The sequence below is a fragment of the Rhinatrema bivittatum genome, chromosome 7, assembly GCF_901001135.1.
Source record: "Rhinatrema bivittatum chromosome 7, aRhiBiv1.1, whole genome shotgun sequence".
NCBI lineage: Eukaryota > Metazoa > Chordata > Amphibia > Gymnophiona > Rhinatrematidae > Rhinatrema > Rhinatrema bivittatum.
The window spans coordinates 129,374,156-129,395,290 of NC_042621.1; the positions used below are offsets into that span (position 1 = coordinate 129,374,156).

At 43.0% G+C, this 21,135-nt stretch overlaps 1 protein-coding gene across 7 annotated transcripts in view; it reads right to left on the reverse strand.

The window, feature by feature from the left end:
- The window catches only part of MICU1 (mitochondrial calcium uptake 1), a 512,953-nt gene that overhangs the window by 207,172 nt on the left and 284,646 nt on the right, over positions 1-21,135 (reverse strand). For all 7 annotated transcript variants that reach the window (XM_029609124.1, XM_029609121.1, XM_029609122.1 and 4 more), the window contains one exon: positions 17,767-17,810. In XM_029609124.1, coding sequence (XP_029464984.1) covers positions 17,767-17,810 — 44 coding nt within the window. The remainder of the gene's footprint in view (positions 1-17,766; positions 17,811-21,135) is intronic.

The following is a 21,135-nucleotide window of genomic DNA, read 5'->3' on the forward strand; positions in this document are numbered from 1 at the left end:
CTGTTGAGGTAGCCGCTCAGCCTCCTCCTGCACCTACTTTCAGAGGTTGCGATAGTATTGGCTTATGTAGAGCTGGCAGGAGGCAATGCAAGCAATGAGCATAGCCCCCTGAAAAACTTTCCTCCCAAGGGCATCCAGCACTCTGTGCTCTCTCCGCGGGGTGCAGAGGCATGGGACCGAGAGTGCTTGGCCTTCTTCAGAACAGATTCAACCACTACCGATTGGTGTGCCAGCTGGCGCTTGTCGAATCCGGAGCCTGTTGGACGAGGTAAACCCTGTCTGCCTTCCTGTTAACAGGAGGAACCATGAGGGTATGCTCTCAAATCCTTAACAGCAACTCCTTAAAGATCTCGTGCACCAGGACTGCCACGATCTCTTTAAGAGCCTCCATAAACTGGAGGATCTCCAGCATTTTGTGCCGGGCATCCTCCTCCGTCATTAACTGAAATAGAATGGCTTCTGCCATTGCCCACACAAATCCTGTGAAGGTCAGGTTCTCAGGGGGAGAACTACTTCACTCCTCTGGAGGAGAAGGTTCTGAGTCCTCTGAGGAGGATTTCATAGTGTCAAGCCCCAGGAGTCATAAAGGCGCCTCAACCTCACTATAATCCACAGGGGATGGGGGTCTAAGTGCTCAGCCTTCGTCCAGGGTTCTAGGCATCAGTGGCAACGGCGGCAGACCTAGCCAAGCTGGACAGGGGACTACATGCCGCAGGGTCAACACTAGCACCGAGGCTTCCTCCTCCTCGGAACTGGCGACAACCACCGTATCGGTCGGGGGAAGCATTGGTGCCGTGCTGGGAATCAATGGCTCCCCGGAAACAGACACCAGCTGGGTCGGTAACACACCGATGAGCACATTAAGAACATAAGACATTGCCATACTGTCAGACCAAGGGTTCATTAAGCCCAGCATCATGTTTCCAACAGTGGCCAAACCAGGCTACAAGTAACTGACAAATACCCAAACACTAAGTAGATCCCATGCTACTGATGCCAGTAATAGCAGAGGCTATTCCCTAAGTCAGCTTGATCAATAGTAGTTAATGGACTTCTCCTCCAAGAACTTGTCCAAACCTTTTTTAAACCCAGCTACGCTAAATGCATTAACCACATCCTCTGGCAACAAATTCCAGAGCTTAATTGTGCATTGAGAGAAAAATAATTTTCTCCGATTAGTTTTAAATGTGCTACTTACTAACTCCATCCAGTGTCCCCTAGTTCTTCTATTATCCGAAAGAGTAAATAACCAATTCACCCATTTTAGACCTTTCATGATTTTAAAGACCTCTATCATATCCCCCCCCCCCCTCAGCCATCTGTTCTCCAAGCTGAACAGCCCTAACCTCTTTAGCCTTTCCTCATAGGGGAGCTGCTCCATACCCTTTATCATTTTGGTCGCCCTTATCTGTCCCTTTTCCAATGAGGCGCTCTAGCAGCGGTTCACAGCGAACTGTTGACAGCCAGCTGGACTCTGCGCTCCAGCTTCTCCTCGAAAGCTGCTGAATACAAAACTGATTGGGAGGTAGGAGGGGTGAACAGATCTTCCTTGGAACCTCGAGGTGGATTGGCAATGGACAACTGGACTGGTGGAGACAGTCTGGGACCCCAGCATCGATGAAAGATAGGCACTCCTCACCGAGGGATTGTTTCGGGGTATCGCAGCAAGAGCCAGTGCCAACCCAAGCCTGGCAACATGCATCGAGGGCGACCAGTGCCGAAGCTTCCTTGGCTTCCCTCAGTGCTCAGCCCGGTGTTTCCCCAGTGCAAGGTCGAAGACGATGAACCCGATGTCCTCGATCTGGAAGAGACTGACAGGGGCTGATCCTCAGTGCCCTTATCCACCGATGGCATCGACAGAGTGGATGACTCTGCTGATGTTGATGGCTCGAGATCCATCAGTGGTTTCCATGGTCCTTCGGTGTCGATGCTACCGATGCCAAAGTCGATGGTTCAAACTTCCTCTCCCCGAAGAGCTTCTCCATCTTATCGAGGTGAACGCAACATCCTTTGGGGTAATTTGGTCATACATGAGGCACCCCTGAATGTCAAGCAATGCCCCTAGGCAGAGGATGCACACCTCGTGCGGATCCGTGATGGACATGGTCCTCAGGCACTGATGGCATTGATGAAAATCCGACAAGGCCATAGCAAGGCGAACTGAAGGGGCAAAAAACAACAGCGAAGGCGTCTGGCAGCGAAGCACTGCCGCCACAGGGGAACAGATCAAAAGAAAACTTACCAAACCAACGGAAGCGAAAGGGAACCAAAGAGGGACCCGCTATCGGGGAAAAAACACGAAACACATCGAAACGTTCGGTGAAAGTTTTCCCAACATGTTACTTTTTGAAAAATAACACAAGCTCAAAAACAGTGATGCGACGGCTCTGTGGAAAAAGAGCAACTAAAGAGGGACCCCCATGTGAACACGTGGATTAGGGCATACTGGGCATGCTCAGTGTGCCTAGTCAAAGTTCCAGAAACTTTGACAAGTTTTCCTTGCAGGGCTCCATCCGATAATGTCACCTATGTGTGAGGACTACCATCCTGCTTGTCCTAGGAGAAACTGAGCTATCCAAATGGCAGATGATTTCATGTACATTTATTTTAGCTTGTGAGATCTAAGGCTATGGGATGAAATTTTTTTGTTTTCATTTGCACACTATTTGAGATACACTATATAAAGTCCGAATTTAAAAAAATCTGGAGAAACCAAATATTTGAAAATGGACACATGATAGCAGGAGAATTGGAAAAATGCAATTTCTTATCTGGAAGGAATGAGTGTCTCTACAGTAGTATGAGGACAAGGGATAAGTCTAATATTGATGACATCACCAAATTAATTCACAAGAACAAAAACACTAATTGCCCCTCCCTACATACAAACCAGTCCTCAGCAGACCTTTCCCCTGCTAATACCAGAGGCTTAACTAGAAACAGATTCTTATGAAGAACATCCAGGACAACTACAAACATGGAGAATGAGGAGAAAAGGGGAAAATGACAGCCACGAGGCGGGAACCAAGCACAAAAGTATTAAATGACCTCCTCATGCCATGATTCCCCTGAGCATCAAACCTAGCCATTATTATAGAAAGCTTTTCCATTTTTCATTTACTTTTTCTTTGGAGAAGTGGGATCAAATATTTTTCCATATTTTTTTTAATAACGTTTTATTTAACAAATGTCAGACAACATACTCACAGTATGTAAACAAATCCTCACATCGCATCATCTATAATACATTCTCATAAAACTGTACATGGAGACTTCTCACCATAGTGGCATCTTATACAAAAGAATTCTCAAGGTTGCCTTATGACTAAAATAAATTAAAAATAATACTGCCCCCGATCTAGGCCACAGAAACAAACTCAGTTTCTTCAGCCTTTATAATCTCAGAATTTCTTCCTGATTAAATTGTACTTATCAATGAGCACTATTTCCACCATTTGAGACTCTGCTTACTCTGCTTTTACAGAAAGGTTTGGGAGATTTTTTCATGGCTGGGCTTACTATTTTTCACCTGCTTAGTTTGCTGTAGATTTGTGTGTGCTTGCTTTGCTTCCTGGGCACAATTTTTATTTTGTGGCTCTATTTTATTCTGTAGGAGGTGCAAGTTGAAACAGTGTCCATCAATTGGTTGTGAGGCGGTACAATGTCTGCAGATCTCCATTAATGCTGTTTCTGTTGGAAGTTGGCTACACAGCAGGGGCACTGTGGCATGCTGAAGTTTCTTCTTTGTTGTTTGGAAAGCCAGTTGCTTGGAGCAGCGTGGCTCTTTTCCATTGCTTATTTCAATCTGCTGGGTCTCAATTCATCATCCAGGTTTTTTCCTTGAAAGGGGCCTTTAAGGAGTTGGCCAGGGCTGGGGCTGCTGTACCTCTCAGTCCCGGTGAGGAAGTGAGTCACAGTCATTGTGCAGTGGTGCCACCTAGTGGCCAGATGTAGGGCCCATGACTGTAGGAGTCAGAAGATGACATGATACATGGTCCCTGGCCAAGGTGTCACTGCAAGTGTGGACTAAAAGAAGATGTTAGCAGAGAATTTAGAATTGGGGGGATGCCCAAGTAGTTGCAAATGAAGGCTGATGTCGCCAGATCCCTGCCCTGGTTTGTAACTGAGCTGCAAGCCCACAGGAGTAGGAGGAAACTGCCCTTGTCAAAAAAATTACAAAAATACCTATCAGAGTTTCTGCAGTCTGCAACAGGGGTTAGTCAATATTTAAACTGGGTTTGGGTCAGCTCTATTAATACAAGTGCTGGTAGCCTAGTGAGGTGGTGGCAACATCCGTCTGTCCTCGCTTCTCGTGGTTGAACAATTTGTGGCAGATGGATGGAAAGTCTAAAATCCCTTTCTTTGTGCTAAGGGATCCTTTAGTTTGAACGCAACATCCCACACCAGATTTTCTTATATAGACTTACTCTCACTAAATGTCTGCCCACTCCATTTCCTGTGTTTCTTTGTTAGATCTTTGTGTGGTACAGGGAAACCCCATTATATTAGGTGACAGGCTTCAGTGGGGGTAAGGGAGGATAGAATCTTCCATGCAGGGATAGGAGGTTGTGAGGGGAAGCTGTAAGAAGGCAAATGGAAAGAAAACATAAGAGCGTTCTTTGCTGGGAGGTTGGTTGATGTTTGGAGTGGTCTCTCCGTGGAGGCAGTGGGAAGTAAAACCAGGAGAGAAACTGAAAATGCCTGAGGACAGGCACACAGCATGGTGGTTAGGGGCTGGTGTGGGTCGCAGGTGGTAGAAATGACAGAGGGTCATGCTTGGTGTAGTTGTGGAGGGTGGTAGTGGGTGCAGGTTTGGGGGTGAGTTGGTTTTGATTTCGTCAATAGGAATTTTTGTGCTCATCTAAGATGGTAGACATCCAAAGAGAAAGTCTTAACTACATGGGCATACTGGCTTGGCCAAATGAACTCTATCTGCTATCATTTACTTTGTTTCCATATTACACTACACTTCCAAACTGAATGGTTTGCTACTAGTGACAGGGAAAGTGCTTTTTCTTCTTAGAATAACATGGGATGGAAGCATCTACATCTGTAGGAAAAAATAAGCAGATGTTCAGACTGAAAATTCAAAACAATGAGGACAACTTTAAAATGAGCTGATGCATTATGCAGTTAATTCAATTTTCTCTGACTTTCCTCCAATTTTAAATACTATAAGATGTGCAATAAGGGTCATTTTCATTCCTGCAGCTGATTCATAGGAGGAGATTAGTGACACAGCTCACCCCAGGCTCTTCCACATTATAACCCTGCATCTTGCCATCACTTAATGCACAGCGAAGACAATGTCCAAAGCAATCTAAGCAGTTATCTGGGTAAATTCCTCAGGCTAATTCCCTCCCCTCTGTGGGTATCAGTATGTAGACACTTTCACAGGGTGTGTTCCTTTAGCCATGGGAGAAAGGGGTGGGACTGAGGCAGGGTTAGGGTAAGATTTCATTTTGACATCCCTGTACATACTTTACTGTGTATATGTTGCACCTGCTACAAAGCTGGTGTACAAGTCTGCGCTGGCCCGAATTTTCAGAGGAAGCTCAGTGGGGCCATTCCCTTTGAAAATGAGCTTGCAGATATAAAAACTGACCCAAGGGATGATAAAAAGGTTATTTTAATCCATATCTATACACAAACGCAGATATGTATGTACCAGCATCTGGCTATACAACCGATCTGTGACAACAGGCCATGTCTGCCTTCTGCCTTCACAAAGAACTTGTTTCCTGAAACCACAATGACTGAAATAATCCAACAGTGAACAGGGAAATCAGGGAAAAGCAAAACCGGCCTTCAATCATCATTCGTTGCCACTACTTCCAAAGCAGGCAACACACACATCCTTTTCTTGTATAACAGACGGCAGAGAATCCCCATGACACAAAGAACAGAGCAACTGAGGACGTATTCATGGGTGTACGACAAACAGAAATATCCTTCATGGGTGAAATATCAGCCATAAAATTCAGGGCTGCATCCTGTGGTAAAATTTCATTAAGGCTGTCCGAGAGGAGCACTCAGCACTGCCTAGAGGCCTGGTCTACTGTTCTGCTCATATGCTATAGCGCATAACACCAAGCAGCAGGTTAGATTTCAAATAACTGGTTTCTCCAGACACACCCCTCATACAGTATTCATTAGAGAGGTGCATTAAATTGTGCAAGCAGCGTGATTCTAACATCACCGATTACTTCCAAAAAAGAACATTCCTTTCCATGTTTAAAGTCAGATTTCCTCTAGACATGGCATTCTTAGTAATCAGCAAAATCACATTTTCAAATTGTTATTATTATATATTATTCCTAACAGGCATTTAGTGACCTGGGCCGAGACAGGCCCTAACTGGCAAGATCACTAAATACCATGGTGTGGTGCCTGAGAGGCAATTACAGTGCAGTGAAATAGCAATGCTTTTAACCCTACTGAGGCTGCATTGATGCTCAAGGATTTGAAAATTTGCTAAATTTTGACTCCAGGTGCTCAAGGATTTATACTTATGTGCATGTTACAGGGAAAGTCAGCAGCTGCTGGACAGTAAATGATCATCAATGCAGCCAACTGGTGAGCAGTGCACCCTAACACTGCTGGAGGGGGAGCGGGGAAGAAATCCTTTCAGGATGGGAGAGAGGAATAAATAGGCACTGTCCCTTTTTATGAAGAGAATGCAGAACCGTGCGAGTGCACAAACCAGTTAAAAAGCACATGCGAACTTTGTCAGTACCTGCCAGAAATCCTGATTGGAGGGAGAAAAGTTAGAAAGAAGGGACAAAATGGGGTATTGGTTGGTTACGACACAAAAAAAAAAAGCCTAAAAAAAAAGAAATCTTTTAAAAGAAAATTAAGAAAACCACTGATTTAATAGGCCACAGTACTATAAACACTAATAAGGAGCAGAACTTATAATTGGAACCATTTCTAGAGGGCCAAAGAGAAATCTGCTGGGGAAGGGTTTAAGGAAGAGCCTAATACAAAAGCAGCAGCTGGAAGAGAAATTGAAGAAACCAGAGGAAAAAAAGAGTAGCAGTTAGCAATGCCATATACATGTATACAATACACATTCATTAACAAGAATAAGCATGTCTGGTCAAACTTACATACACTAATATTAAACATTCAGTAATCCTCTGTACAGTTCATTCCCTTCTCACAGAACCTCGGAGCTGAATCGGACAGGCGGTGATAAAAGCACACAGGAATGCAGGCAGAATCTGTTCCCATGCAATTCTTCACGCTTTTGACCTGTACCTTAAGCTTAAGAAAATACACCTTTTCCTTACTGCATTGCAGCATCTCATCAGATTTTAAGGCCGCACGCTCTGCGTACTCTGCAGTGCTTCTAAAGTGTATACAACGAGCAGCAATAGCTAAGAATTAAAGTCCGGGTGAACGCTCCTGTTATGGATGCCTATCTCCCACATAGAGGGGAGATATGCATTGAAAAGGTGCAGACCAGTTAATCGGGCCGAGTAGATCACAGGGAAGGTAACATGCCCAGAGAGTGATACCCCGCTCAGAGCAGGTATAACTCTCTGCATGTACCTTTATGTGCATACTTTTGCAAATTGAGAGTATGGGCGTAAATCCCTTCTCCGTCCCAAATTCTACCTCCCCAGAACACCTCTTCCATGTAAAAATACATATGGAACTGGGCTATGCATATACTTTCACCTGCACAACCCCTGGGGCTGACCTTCAAAGCATGATTTACACGCATAAAACAGGGTTTTAGGTACGTGTGTGTGGCGCTTTGAAAACCAGGCCCTTAGGGTAGGGCTCCGCTCCATACTTGAATATGCAGTCACAGTGAAGTTCTGACTGGGCACTTCCTTCTTAAGCTGTTGAAACGTAAAGTTTTGCACTGCTCCCACTGAATCCTTGGGAGCAGCCATGATCACACAAGGGGACACGATAATTCATGAAGAGTGGAGCTCATTTATCCACAGTGGATATGACATCACAAGTGACATCACACACCTTCATTAAGAACTACTCAGTTCTTGTGGTGTGATGTACACTGCGACGTGGTCTGAACATGGCAGCTTCAAAGAAAATGCGGGGCAGCTGCTTGAAGAGTTTGAAAAGTTACTTTTAGAATAAAACGTTACATTAATTCCGGATGTACTTTACTACTTGTATGAAGCATGACGATGCCTGGTGAGTGCATTTTTCTTTGTAAGTTAGACTGACACCCTCTCTTACATTGTAATCATTTGTAACTGTTCTAATATGTTGAGGCATAGGAAGGCAAAGTTGCTTAACTGTAAGATGCGTTCTCTGAATAACGCAATTCAGCCACACGAGTGGGTCAAGGCACCAAGCTTCTCTGCATATCCAGGGGCTTCCTATGCTGCTGCGGTCCAACAGCTTCTCTCTGTTCCCATTTAGCTAAGACACATCAGGGAAAGAAGAATTCCCTAGAAGGAGGGTTTGTGCTGTCTTCAGAGAACCATCTGCTGCAAGAAAACAACTTTTCTTTATCTGAAAACAAGCAGGTTCAGCACGTCAGGAGCGGGACTGTCTAGCTAAGGGATTCCTTAATAAGAAAAAGAGAACAGCAAGAACCATCTGTAGGCAGGAATATTTTTGTTGCGTGTGTTTTTTTGGAGGATTTTTTTTTTTTTTTACAATAGAAGGACAACCTATAACCATATCACGGGTCCTTTGGGAAGAAGGCATTTGGCATCTCCTACTTGAAAAGGCCATGGAAAACAGACCAACAGTTTGAATTTATGTTCCTGACAAAAATGTGATATGAATGTGTTCACTGACCTTTGTGTTTCAGCCTTGCAAATGTACTCAAGGAGGAAGACCTTGACATGCTAGACTAAGGTTAACCCAGACCAAGACTAATAAAGGAGATGCAGTGTATTACCTGGTTAGAAATGGTGCATTTTGTCACGGCAACACCGAGTCTACTGGGGTCAAAAGAAACAAGAAGCTGGATGAACCTTCTATGTGTAAGTGCCTTCCAGATAGGAGACAAAATGGCACCAGCCGCCACCATTTTGACAAAAGGATTTGACAGGACAGGAATGACTGGGGATTACTCCCGTCCCATTTTGACTTATTTTATCCCACATATATACTAAGATCATGCATCTAGGGAAGATGGGAGGAGCTGGAGAATCATTAACTTTAGTATTTTGGTAAAGTATGGGGAGTCTGCGGTAGAGGAAGGGGGACCCAACTACTGTTTCACTCTTTTTCCTTTGGTTCTTTTTGTACCTGCAAATACAATGGATCCTTTGAACAAAACCTGGGAATGAGAGGTGCTTAGATGGAGAATGCATTTCTTTCTGTTGTAGAGATAGCTATGAAAAAAATTATATAGAATAGTCTTCTTCAGGACTATCATCAGCAGGTAAATGATTGAAGCACCAGAATTCCTTAGACTCTCAGTCCTCTATATACTGAGGCGCTAAGGAGTATAAAGATGGTACCAACCTGGAAGTTGCCAGAGTCAATGGGACCTCTCTTGACTCAGTTTTTCCTAGGAGATAGCTTAGATTCCTGGGGCTGCATAAGTGTCTCTAGCCTTGTAGCAGTCTCCTCAGGAAACACTTGGGGTGCCAAGTCATTGTCAATACTAGAATACTCAGAGACAAAGGTGACATATTAAGCTGATTGCTTATTTGACGTACACATCAAGGTTGAGGGAATCTGTGCTTGACCCTTTGCTCTAAGCATGCTTCTGATGAGTATCAGCAAAATTCTCTTTTTCAGTTTTGCATCAATGTGGATGATGATGATGGGGCAGGCCTTGTAGGAGACTACACTTTTCAGAAAATCCTATTATGGGACAAATTGAAGGCATCAAGATTGCCCTAGAGAGACTGTAATGGAGCAGCCGCAGTACAGAGGCTGAGCAGACCTCCAAGTATGCCTGCTTCAGATTATGTAAAACCTCAGACATGCCCCGATTCTTGCAGCAGTGCATCAAGAAACTGTACCATGTCGGTGGAGCCTCCATTTGCTACACAGCACAAGTCTTTGGAGTCCTTGCTCAGACTCAAGGAAGGAGATCAATGCTTGTCTTAACTCTTGGGCCTATCCTTACAGCAATGCATCAAAGAGACTGATGACTCTGATGAAACCTGGCCACCAGGATAACTATAGCTTGCTTCCAAGATTGTATATTGAGATTTAGAGGGCAGCTTCCTGGAGCTGTGCTTAAACTCACTGGCTAGGAAGGCACAGAGCTTTTCCTTCTGGAACTGAACTTCTCTGGTTGACATCTGCAGCAGATTTGACAGCTATTAGTGTCGTGGTCCTTCCCACCACAAATGCAGTGGTAAACAACTTCCATGCATATTTTAAAGCCATTGGTTTGACACAGTGAGAAAAACCAATGATGCAAAATCATAAGAAGAAAACTTTTTTTTTTTTTCCCCCAAAGGGGAGACATTTGCATGAGAAGATGATCAAAGGCCTGCCCAATGCCCTTTTTCAACAAATGAAAAAACTGTGGAATAGGTGATCTGAAAGAGCGAGGAAAGGAAAGCAAAACTTTAAAGCTGCTGAAAACCTAAGGCACTGAAAAAATAACATTTATGACTGAAGTCAAGAAGAAAAGCATGAACACTGAAAGGAAAAATTGAGGTTTTTGGTGCCTGGAAGGAGAGAGGACCACTGCTCCTGCAGAGGAGACCTACTAGCTCATGAGGAGAGAATTTATTTATTTAGTTTTATTTATTTTTCAGTTTTATATACCGTCATTCGGTGCAGCCATCATAACGGTTTACAAAAATCAAACAGAGAATAAACAATTAAAACTGAATAAAGCTGAAGGGTTCAGTCACCAATGACATTTCCCCTTCAAGGCCTCAGCCCAAGGCAGGGAGCAGGAATGCCTGAGGAAACTGACCTGGGGCAAAAGACACGCACACATATTAAATTATTGGGATCTGATTAAGAATTCTCCAGTACACAAAAGGTAAGGAACAGAGATAAATCTATATTTATTATTTTATTCAAAATGCAAAGAGAGTAGGTAATTAATTACTTGCTTTAGAAGAAAGAACTAACTCTGCAAAACATTTCTGGATACAGATGAAAAGAAAGGAAGAGCCCAAATGCAGCTGTCCAGAGAAACAAAGGGATACAAAATCAAGTGACCTAGTCAATGATCATCCCTTCTTCAGTACTGAAACACTAGTCTTCCGGTAATTTTCTTCTGTAAAGGCCTAGAGACATAATTATGACAAGAACTATCCACTTGAACCTTCTCAATATAGACGGCTGACTACAGCAAAATGAGAAAATGTGAAATCCTAGGGCAAAAATCCAATTCTTTAGTCTCTTTAGTATCTCATCCCTTGGCAGCGTGGGCCTTCTATGAGGCGAGAACAGTACTATCATTGCAACATGGGCAACGTGTGGCAGAGAGGACAGAGTATAGAAACTCAGTTGGATGATTCCAATTTCTAGGGATAATTAAGAATGAAAACAGAAGAAGTGGCCAATCTGCTGCATCTCAGTACCTTGCATGTCAGGTGCACAAATATGTTTGTGTGTTACCAAAGGCAACATATTGTATAGCTTTTATTTTCTATAAAATATGACCTTGTAATGAAAAGGAACAATGGGACCTCATCACTATATGCGATGGTAAAAATTCCTTCTGGTAATCATTTTCCTTTTTTTTTTAAACTGATATTTAAATCCCTGCAAACAGAGCATTTTCTGGGGTTTTACAAATAAGTAAATGCTGCAGGATCTACCTCTGAATAAGCTGGCGGGTCTGGAGGGGATTTACACAGATTGCTTCCCTTGCTCTCATACCTGCATATAAGGCTGCTTCTCCTTCCTTGGGAACTGGACAGCTGAGTTTCCAGATCCTGTCACTTTTAAGACTATGCAAGGAAAAAAGGAACAGCCTGTCACTAGTGTGACCTTTCCGTGACTTTTAGAGAAATCTATGTAAATTTCTCTAACATGCTGAAAAATTCATATGGGCAGAGGAACTCTCTGCAAAGAGGAGCAGGCAAGCATATACGGCAGTTCAAAAGATCAGAATTGATTGGGACCGGTGTGACGATTCAGTGACAGCTGTGGGCGACCTGGGTTTGATTTCTGAACGCGGCTTCTGCTCCTTAGGCCAGCCAGGGCTGGAGATGCTACAGAGACAAGGCTCACGGCCCACAAGGAGAGGGGAGTTTCAGTCACTGCTGAACATCAACACTTACTAGCCAGGTTCAGGTCGCATGCCCCCAGGAGGAACCATATTCTGTAGCCCTCAGGAGGAAGATGGTCACAGTGATGGCTGGGCTAGATTGGGAGGCGGTGGTGTTAAAAGTGCGGGAAAAACCCTCTGCTAGTTGCAAAAGAAGGCTGATAGCATTATAGCTCCAAAAAAGACTAAAAGAGCAGGAGAAAATTGGAGGCGAAGGTCGACCATGGCCAGGGAGGTTGGAAATCAAGGCAGAAATGCTCTCTAGCATCTACATTTTTAAGACACTGTGAACTTATAAAAGATATTAAGAATAAAAGAAGACTTATGTACTACCATTACAGCATCCAATACCGAATATACTGATGCAGAGAATGACAGAGATACAACTTCCCTCTATTTTTAAGCATCTGAACTTCCATTTAACAATAGCAAGAGAAATCTTGTTTGCAAAACAAGCATCGGAATCTATACAGGTAAATATATTGTACACTAAACACAAAATACTGATGCTGCAAACAGTCTACCAAAAAATAAAGGGGGAGCACCCTGTATCACAAAATAAGGAAATAAAGCATGACGAATTTAAATCACCTCTCTTAAGGCTTCCTTTTCAGAAAAAGAATAAAATGTCTGTTCCAGTTAAGTGAGCACATTTGCTAGTCACGAAAAGTCAGGCCATGCATCAGGACCGCTCGTTCTCTCCGGGAACAAAATCACATCAGACTGTCCCAGTCCCCCTGAAAGGCAAAGGAGCAAGTCTGATACATTCCAGGAAATACTAACAAGCCAGCCAACGCGCAAAGGTCTGTGAATGACGGCCTACAAGTCGAGGAGTATTAAGGCAGCATAAAGTATTCTACGCAGGATTGAGCTGCAACCCTGGAAAGGTTTTAGATGCAGAAAGAAAATGACACTTGCACATGCTGCAGCACTGTCACAAAAAGAGAAAAAAAAAAAGAAGTCTCAAAAAGAAAGAGGACACAGTAAGGGAGAGAGAACTGGCTGAGAAGGCAGCAAGCAGTGCTCCAGCTGAAATAAGCTAGCTGCATGGCTGTATAGTGAGGTAATCTGAGGTGGCTGCCTGGCTCCAGGTTGGACGGTGAATGAGCTCCATTTCAAAGTATTTTGGTTTTCCACTTGGAAAAACAGGGATTTTCCAACTTTCCACTTGGAAAATCAGCCCTTCTGCTATTTCACTGGCATAGGTTATAGGTTTGCCGAATCCCACTGACCAGTAAAGACGCTAATGGGTCAATGTTTTCTGATTCACCTAAACTAACTGCCCCCGGTTTCCTGCAGTGGCCCAGGGTAAATCATGTGGCCCAAGTTTTTGAAATGCTGTGGAAAGTTTGTGGCATATTTGCATGCAATTTCCAATATTCTAACTATTTTACATAATAAAACCGGAGTGGTTTTCCAACAACTTGTGTGCGTCTGGATTTTGTCCTTTTTTTGGTTCTGTTTTCTTTCCGCTTCTTTTCTCAGATAGCACACCAGGCCATGCCTTGCTTCTTGCGGCCTCCACTCCTGGGCCATTCCTTTCTTCCTACTGCTGTGTGAGCTCCCCCTCCTGGAGTTTTTCCTCCCTTCAGTCTCTCATCCCTGGGTTCCAGTCCTACAGCCTCGCCATGTCATCCTTCATCCCTCCAATCTCCCCCACCCCATCCTCTTTTCGCCACTTTTTGCCATGTGGAGGTGATTGGTGGCCAACTGGAAGACCAAAAGGTGGGAAGGAGAGAAGCCCTGTGCCTGCAGTAGTCAGAGCAATGGGCCCTGATCCAGGGTTCAATTCCCACTCAGGGATTACTAAAGGCAATTTACCTCTCCCTCTGGCAAAAATAAATGCACCCACCCCTACACAACCCATTTCTTTCTTTCCGGACTGGTTGGTTTTCCCATAATTCCATATGGTTTGCCGAATCCGGTAGCAAAGAAAAAAAATCTTGCTCCATGACAGGATGGTGAGAAACCAGGCACTCTGCCTATTTTTACAGCAACAGGGTCCCTGTCAACTTTCAGCCACTTCTGTTGTACAGTTAAGAGAACTGGGCATAGAAACAGTGTTACGGTGGATTAAGTCTTTTTTTTTAATCAAAAAGACTTGAGAGAGTGGAATTTAATACTTGTTTCTGAAGCCTTGGCTGCAGATTGGCCAGTTTTTCTATTTTCGTTCTTCTTAGCTATCCACAGAAATTGCAATCATATAACTGGGTCTCTGCATTCTGTCCTCTCTGCCACATCAATGCATGGCTGTAGCACATTCCTGTGCTGCAGTGATAATACTCTTCTCTCCTCAAAGAAGGTCCACACTGTATTATTTTATGCTTTTATAATTTGTGTATATTATTTTTGTTTTGTTATTATGGTTTAAGTTTAATCATTTCTTTTCAGTGTTCTGTACAAGTATTTGCTCGAAATGTGAGTTTTAAGTGTTGTAATCTGCACTCTTTGCACTGTGTAAAACAGAATATAAAAATGTAAACTAAATTTCATGGAAACTGATCACACCTAATCCAAAACAGTTTTGAAACCATACTTCTGTTTTCAGGCCCGGCATGATTGAGTGTGCAAACCATGCAATTGCATGGGGCGGCACACCTGGTAGGGTGGCAGCTGCAAAGGAAGGGGGTTCTGGAAAGGGATCAGCGAAAGGTCGTGTAGTCACCGGAGGCAGCAGCAGAAGAAAACAGGGAGCTCGTTCTGCAATCCCTCCCTCTTGTTCTGGCCCCCCCCCCCCCCCCAGTACTCAATACTCACAGTGCTACTACTTCCTGTATCGTCATCTCACGATGCAAGAGATGAGCCTACAGGAAGTACTAGCACTGCCAGTGTTGACTACTGCGGGCCAGCCCGCACATGTGGAGGAGCAGCAGGACGGACACTTACAGCTCTAAGCGATGAATCCTCCTCTCTTCCAAGGAATGAGGCATTGGGTGGCAGCAGCAGCAGCAGCAAGAAAGACCCATGGACCCTGCGTGCATAGAGACTGTGTAAATGAAGCCTGCCTGTGGGAGGATGGGGTGTGTGAGTGAATAGGAACCTGCCTGCGGGGGATGTGTGTGTATGTGCTTGTGAATGGGAGTCTTCCTGGGATGGGTGGGTGGGTGGGTAGGTTAGTTGGTTGGTTGTGAATGGGAGCCTGTCTGAAGTGGGAGGGGAGTTGGGTGTGAATGGGAACCTATTTGGGATGGGTGGATGTGAATGGGAGCCTAACTGAGGGGAAAGGATGTGTTTGTGTGTGATTGGGAGCTTGCCTTTGGTGGGGGAGGGAGGGAGGGAAAATGTTTTGCCACCCCCACTAATCCATAACAAGCTGAAGGTGATTGAAAATCAAAAGTTTTCGGGTATAGAAAGCGAGGTATTATTCCCTTCTTGTTTTAATTATTAGGCGTTTGATTTGTCTGTTATTTTGAAATATTTTATTGCCGTTTGGAAATGTCTAAAACTTTTTATATTGGTTCTTAATTATTGGATGCTATTCTATTTGGCACCGTTTTTGCAATATTCTTTTTATTAGTATGGGTTATTATGATTCATGTATATTTCTTGATTTTATTGTTTGATTTATGAGGATTAGTGATGTTTCTGTTTTTCCACTGCTTTATAATATACAGAGTCTAGCTTGTTGGAGTTTCCAGTTCAGTTTCTGTCTATATTTATGGTCTCTCTATTCTCTATTTGGTCAGGTTCTGCATGTGTAAGCAAGGTGAGGTATTTTGTTAGTGTGTATAGTTTCTATGTAGGAATTTGGAGCAGACTGGTTTGTTCTGCTTTCTTAATAGGAGGTGTTAGGGCCTGATGTAATATTTGCCTTTTCATAGATAGGGTTGTTCCTGTTTGAGTGCTTGCAGTTTACTGTTTTGGTATGGGATTTTTACTACATTTTTGGCTGTCCAAAGGCCAAACCCACACCTAAGACGCATTACAATAGGCTTAGTACTATATGGCTTCCAAGTGTCTTTTTTTGCAAGGTTTTCTCGTTGACACCACAATCAGTGCATGTTTTTCTGTTCAGCAAACTGGTGCTGGCTACAGGGCACAGCCAGCATCAACTTTATATAACCGGTAAGTGGGGAAGGAGAACTAGGGATCATTCCTTCACAATTTAGACATTTTGGACCTGTGGATGGGTAAAATAGGTTCAGGGGAGTGTTAATTTTCATAGTTTTGATTGCCAGAGGGTGCAGGGCTTTTTTTTTTGGTGGCGGAAGGGGGATTGGGACAGAGCGTGAAACTGACAGTTTCTATTGTGTGCTGAAATGACAGGAGTCGGATGGCACCTTATAGACTAATCAATTTATTAAAGATTTCGAGGATCGTTCACTTCATCAGATGCATTCTGTGTTGGTTGTTGGGGAAACAACACTTTTATGTAAAAAAAAAAAAAGAATGGGGTGGGGGATGGGAGAGGGCAGCCCAGTAATTTTTCCGCACAGGGCAGCAAAAATGCTAGCAGCGGCCCTGTCTATTCTTGGGAATATATGGCCGTGTTTCGGCTGGGTTTTTTTTTTCCCCCATTGAGAGGCAGCAGGTCAAAACAAAGCCAGCTATGTAAAGATACGGATGTTCAGCCCCCTCACCACAGTCAGATGGAGGTAAAAATAACTTTCGATCAGCTGGGAGCACAGGAGCCAAATACACCCCAAAAAATCCAACCTGGCAACTCCTTCTAAAGGAAGTCATTTTAAGCTACAAACGATTTGCAGAGCATTCTGCTGTACCTTACATGACAGCTCTGCTCTCAAGCAGCCATGCTGAAACACTGCGGAATGCCACAGCCATGGATTTTGTTCTGAATTCTTGGCCGCAGGCCTCTCTGGTTTTCAGGGTATCTCTAATGAATACGCAAGAGAGAGATCTGAATACAGTTGAGGCAGTGTGCATGCAAATCTGTTTCGTGCATATTCATCTTCAGGGATATCCTGAAAACCAGAGCGGTTTATGGTTCTCAAGGACCAAAGATTTCCAACAGCTGTTATATATAATCAATATAAAGTGATGTAAAAACTGCTCTTTGTACTTTAAGTCAGCCTGCAATGACATCCTGGTAGCATGTGACTTTGTTGCTTCAAGGAACAGGTGAGCTATACCTTTGAAATATTGGGGAGAAGGCACCTTGGAAATGGTCCTTTAGAGAGACAGTTCAAGATATTATTCTAGCACTCAAACGACACAGGTCCAACAGACGAGAATGAAGATTTACTTATATCCGTGCTTTTCCTGGAAAGGGATCAGCACTGATATAAGCTTCCTTGGCATGCTTTCCTTCTGATTTTCAGATCTCTGCCGTAGTTCTCAGAAATTTTGCTGGAGATCTATTGAATTGCTAGACCCTCAAGATGCTGAAATTGCTGGAGATCTGGAAGTAGTGAGATAATCTTAGGAACCACATCTGTCATATATTCTGATCTCATTTGGGATGACAGTGCTCTCAGGTTAGAAAGTATATGATCTCTCACTTTCTACAGTTACAGTTAAATGGTTCTTTCACAATACATTTCAGAAGGACTGCAGATAGATAACATTTAATTAAATTTTAAAAAATGTACTTGAAAAAATAAAAAATAGTGGTTTCTCACCTTTCCATCATAGCGTTTCACTAAGAACTGATCAAGGCCTAAATCTGTGAAAGAAAGAAAAAGAAAGCCCTTATACAACATTCAGCCTTATTTTGTGACCAGCAACTATGACACATTAAGCATATTTTGTCCTTAAGCACATAAGATGAACAGCAACTTCTGTAATATGAATGCATTTTACTTTTCTTGTGCAAGATTCTGTTGATCAGTACTTACAGTAGTCAATTTCTATTCAGTTTCACGTCTACAAAAATAGGCTCATATCCCCTGCCCTCCCAAGATTATACATGAAATATTATAAGAACACTTTTAAAAATATATTTCATAATGCATTGTTGTTTTTTCCCCCCCAACAAGACCATTTAAGAAAGATTTTTTTCTAAAAAGCACAAAATGTATTTCATCAGGGACAGGCAAAGTCAGGCCTAGTGATACCCCATTACATCTATGAACTTATTTTAATTTCTGTAAGCACAGAAGAAGCACGAAGGACAACTATATATATATATAATACTGGAGTAACTGAAAAAAACTGAGATAACGCTCTCCCATCTTCACACTACCACCTGGTGCACTCATTTCCCAAGTAAGAGGGAATCACAGATTGCAAACTCCTGTGGAGAAATGCTGAGACATACTTTCATGGAACGACTGTCTCTCTACCTCGTTCTTTCCTTCTCTAATATATTGTCAAGAAGAGGTATTGTCTACCAAGGGGTTTGGTAGGTACTTCAAAGATCTGGGGCACAGGCTGTTAGGTCCTTCCTATCCTCCTTCCCATCTCACCAAGGTTACCAACTTTTCCACAGATCAGAACTGGATGCTTGAGGACTGATGGAAGGGAGGAACCTGACTAATTGATCCTACCCCTATTTGCATAAATTTATCACCACTGCCCATGAACCGGCTTCCGCTCTCTCAACCTGCTGTTTCTTCTATTCTAGCATCCCCAAGACAGTGGCAATCTAACAGTAGATCAACAAAACTAACAGGTCCATCAATGATGAGTGATGCACTCATGAATCAACTTGAAACATGAGAATGACAGAACATAATCGGCCAGATTTTAAAAGGCCTGCATGCATAAAATCCGGGGTATACGTGCGCCGTGCGCATTTTCAAACAGGCCCAACCACGCGCGTAAACCCCGGTACACGAACAAGTAACGGGCCTCTTTGAAGGGGCGGGCCAGGACAGTGCCATTGAATACTGTCCTGAAGACTCGCGTGGCAGCAGCCGGGATTTGAAGTAAGTTCTAAAACAAAAAAAAAAAAAAGGATAGGTAGGGTTTAGGGGGTGGAGAGCAGAGGGGAAGAGGGAAGGAGTTTAGGTAGAAGGGTAAGGAAGTTCCTTCCCAGTTCACTCCTTAATTGGAGCAGACTGGGAGGGAACTGGGGAAGGCCCGAATGCGTTGCCGGGCAAATTTTGCATAAATTCTCCCCCCCCCCCCCCCCTTGCGTGCGCCACCCGCATGTGCGCACATCCATCGGATTTTATAACATGCACGCACGTCCATGTGGGAGAGGGGCCCACTGAGGACAGTGGGCCCCTCTCACTGCACAGTAGGCTGAACCATGGCATAGAAAGACTACACAGCAGGCAAAACCGTGACACACACAAGACAGTGATGTTAGAATTTCACAGTAGAGCGGTTATGTTTAAGGCCGAAAAGCCCAGGTGGATGTAAACAAAGAGCACCCAGATGTGAATTATTCTAAACTGCCTGTATAATTTGCTAACAAGCAGGTTGTGAATACAAAGAGAAATGAAAGTACAAAAAAAAAAAAAAAAACATGTTTTAAAATGTCTGTATGCGAATGCCAGATTGGTGTTAGAATATCTGAAACCACCAGGGTAAATAATACTGGAAGGTATAATCAACAGGCACTAGCCAAATTAAATTATACAAATGTAAAGTGCCTGAGCGAACTTTACAAAAAATTTTTATTGAAAAAAATGTTAACATATATAGCAACATTTTAATACATCTAATATTTGCACTCAAGCAAAATAAAAGCACACAAATGCCCAACTGTAGACCACTGTCTCGCTAATACACAGTCTAGCTTCCCCATAAGAGGATGATACCACTAGCATTTACCATTTGACACACACAAATTATAGCAGTTGGTGTATACTACCAGCCATCTGGCCAAAATGAAGAAACAGACTATGGAATGCTAGATGAAATTAAAAAAGCAAATACATTTGCCAACACAATAATAATGGGAAAGTTCAATTACCCTATTATTGATTGGGTCAATGTCTCATCAGTACATGCTAGTGAGGATAAGTTTCTAGATGCCATAAATAATATTCTCATGGAGGAGATACAAGGAGGCAGTTACTTTAGATCTAGTTCTCAGTGGAACAAACTGATATGAGGGTAACTGTAGTGGGGCTGCTAAGCAATTGCAATCATAATCATAATCTAATTTGACAATCACTGGAGGGAGGATATTTTGTAAAACTACTATGGTAGCATATAACTTTAAAAATGGAGACTATGATAGAATGAGGACATTTTTTAGGAAAAAACCAAAAGGGGCAGTTGCAAGGGTTAAAAGTTTGTATGAGGCATGGACCTTGTTTAAAAATACTATTTTGAAAGCTCAGATAAAACGTATTCTATACATTGAAAAATGTTCAAAGGAAGACCAAATGATTACCAGTGCAGTTTAATGGTACAGGAGGCACTTAAAGGGCATTGTTCAAAAAATGCAAAGCAGGCATAATTATGAAAATAGGGAAAAGCATAAGCATTGGCAAGTTAGATGTAAACAGTAGTTAGGGCCAAGAGAGACTGAGAAAACTTGCCGATGAGGCAAAACCTAATAATAAAAACTTTTCCAAGTACATTTGAAGCAAAAGGCCTGCGAGGGAGTTAGCTGGGCTGCTAGATGACTGAAGGGCAAAAGGGGTGCTGGGGGAAGACAAGAAAATAGCAGACAAACCAAATTAATTCTTTGCTTCAGACTTTATGACGGATGATGTTGGGAACATACCCACACCTGAAAAATTCTTTAATGGTGTAGATTTGGGGCAACTAAAACTAATATCTGTGACTATGGAGAATGTAAATCTTCAGAGGAACAGCCATGTTAGCCTGGTATAGCAAAAATGACAAGAGGCAAGAAGCACTTTAAAGACTAGCCAATTTATTGAGGGATGAGTTTTTGAGCATAGAGTCTGATGAAGTGGACTCTGCCCTCAAAAGTGATCAAGTTTGCAGATGACACAAAATTAGCTAAAAAAGCAGCAAATTGCAAGGAACTGCTGAAGAACCTTGTGAGACTAGGAGACCGGGCAATTGAATGGCAGATGAAATTTAATATAGAAAAGTGCAAAGTGAAGCACATAGGGAAAAAT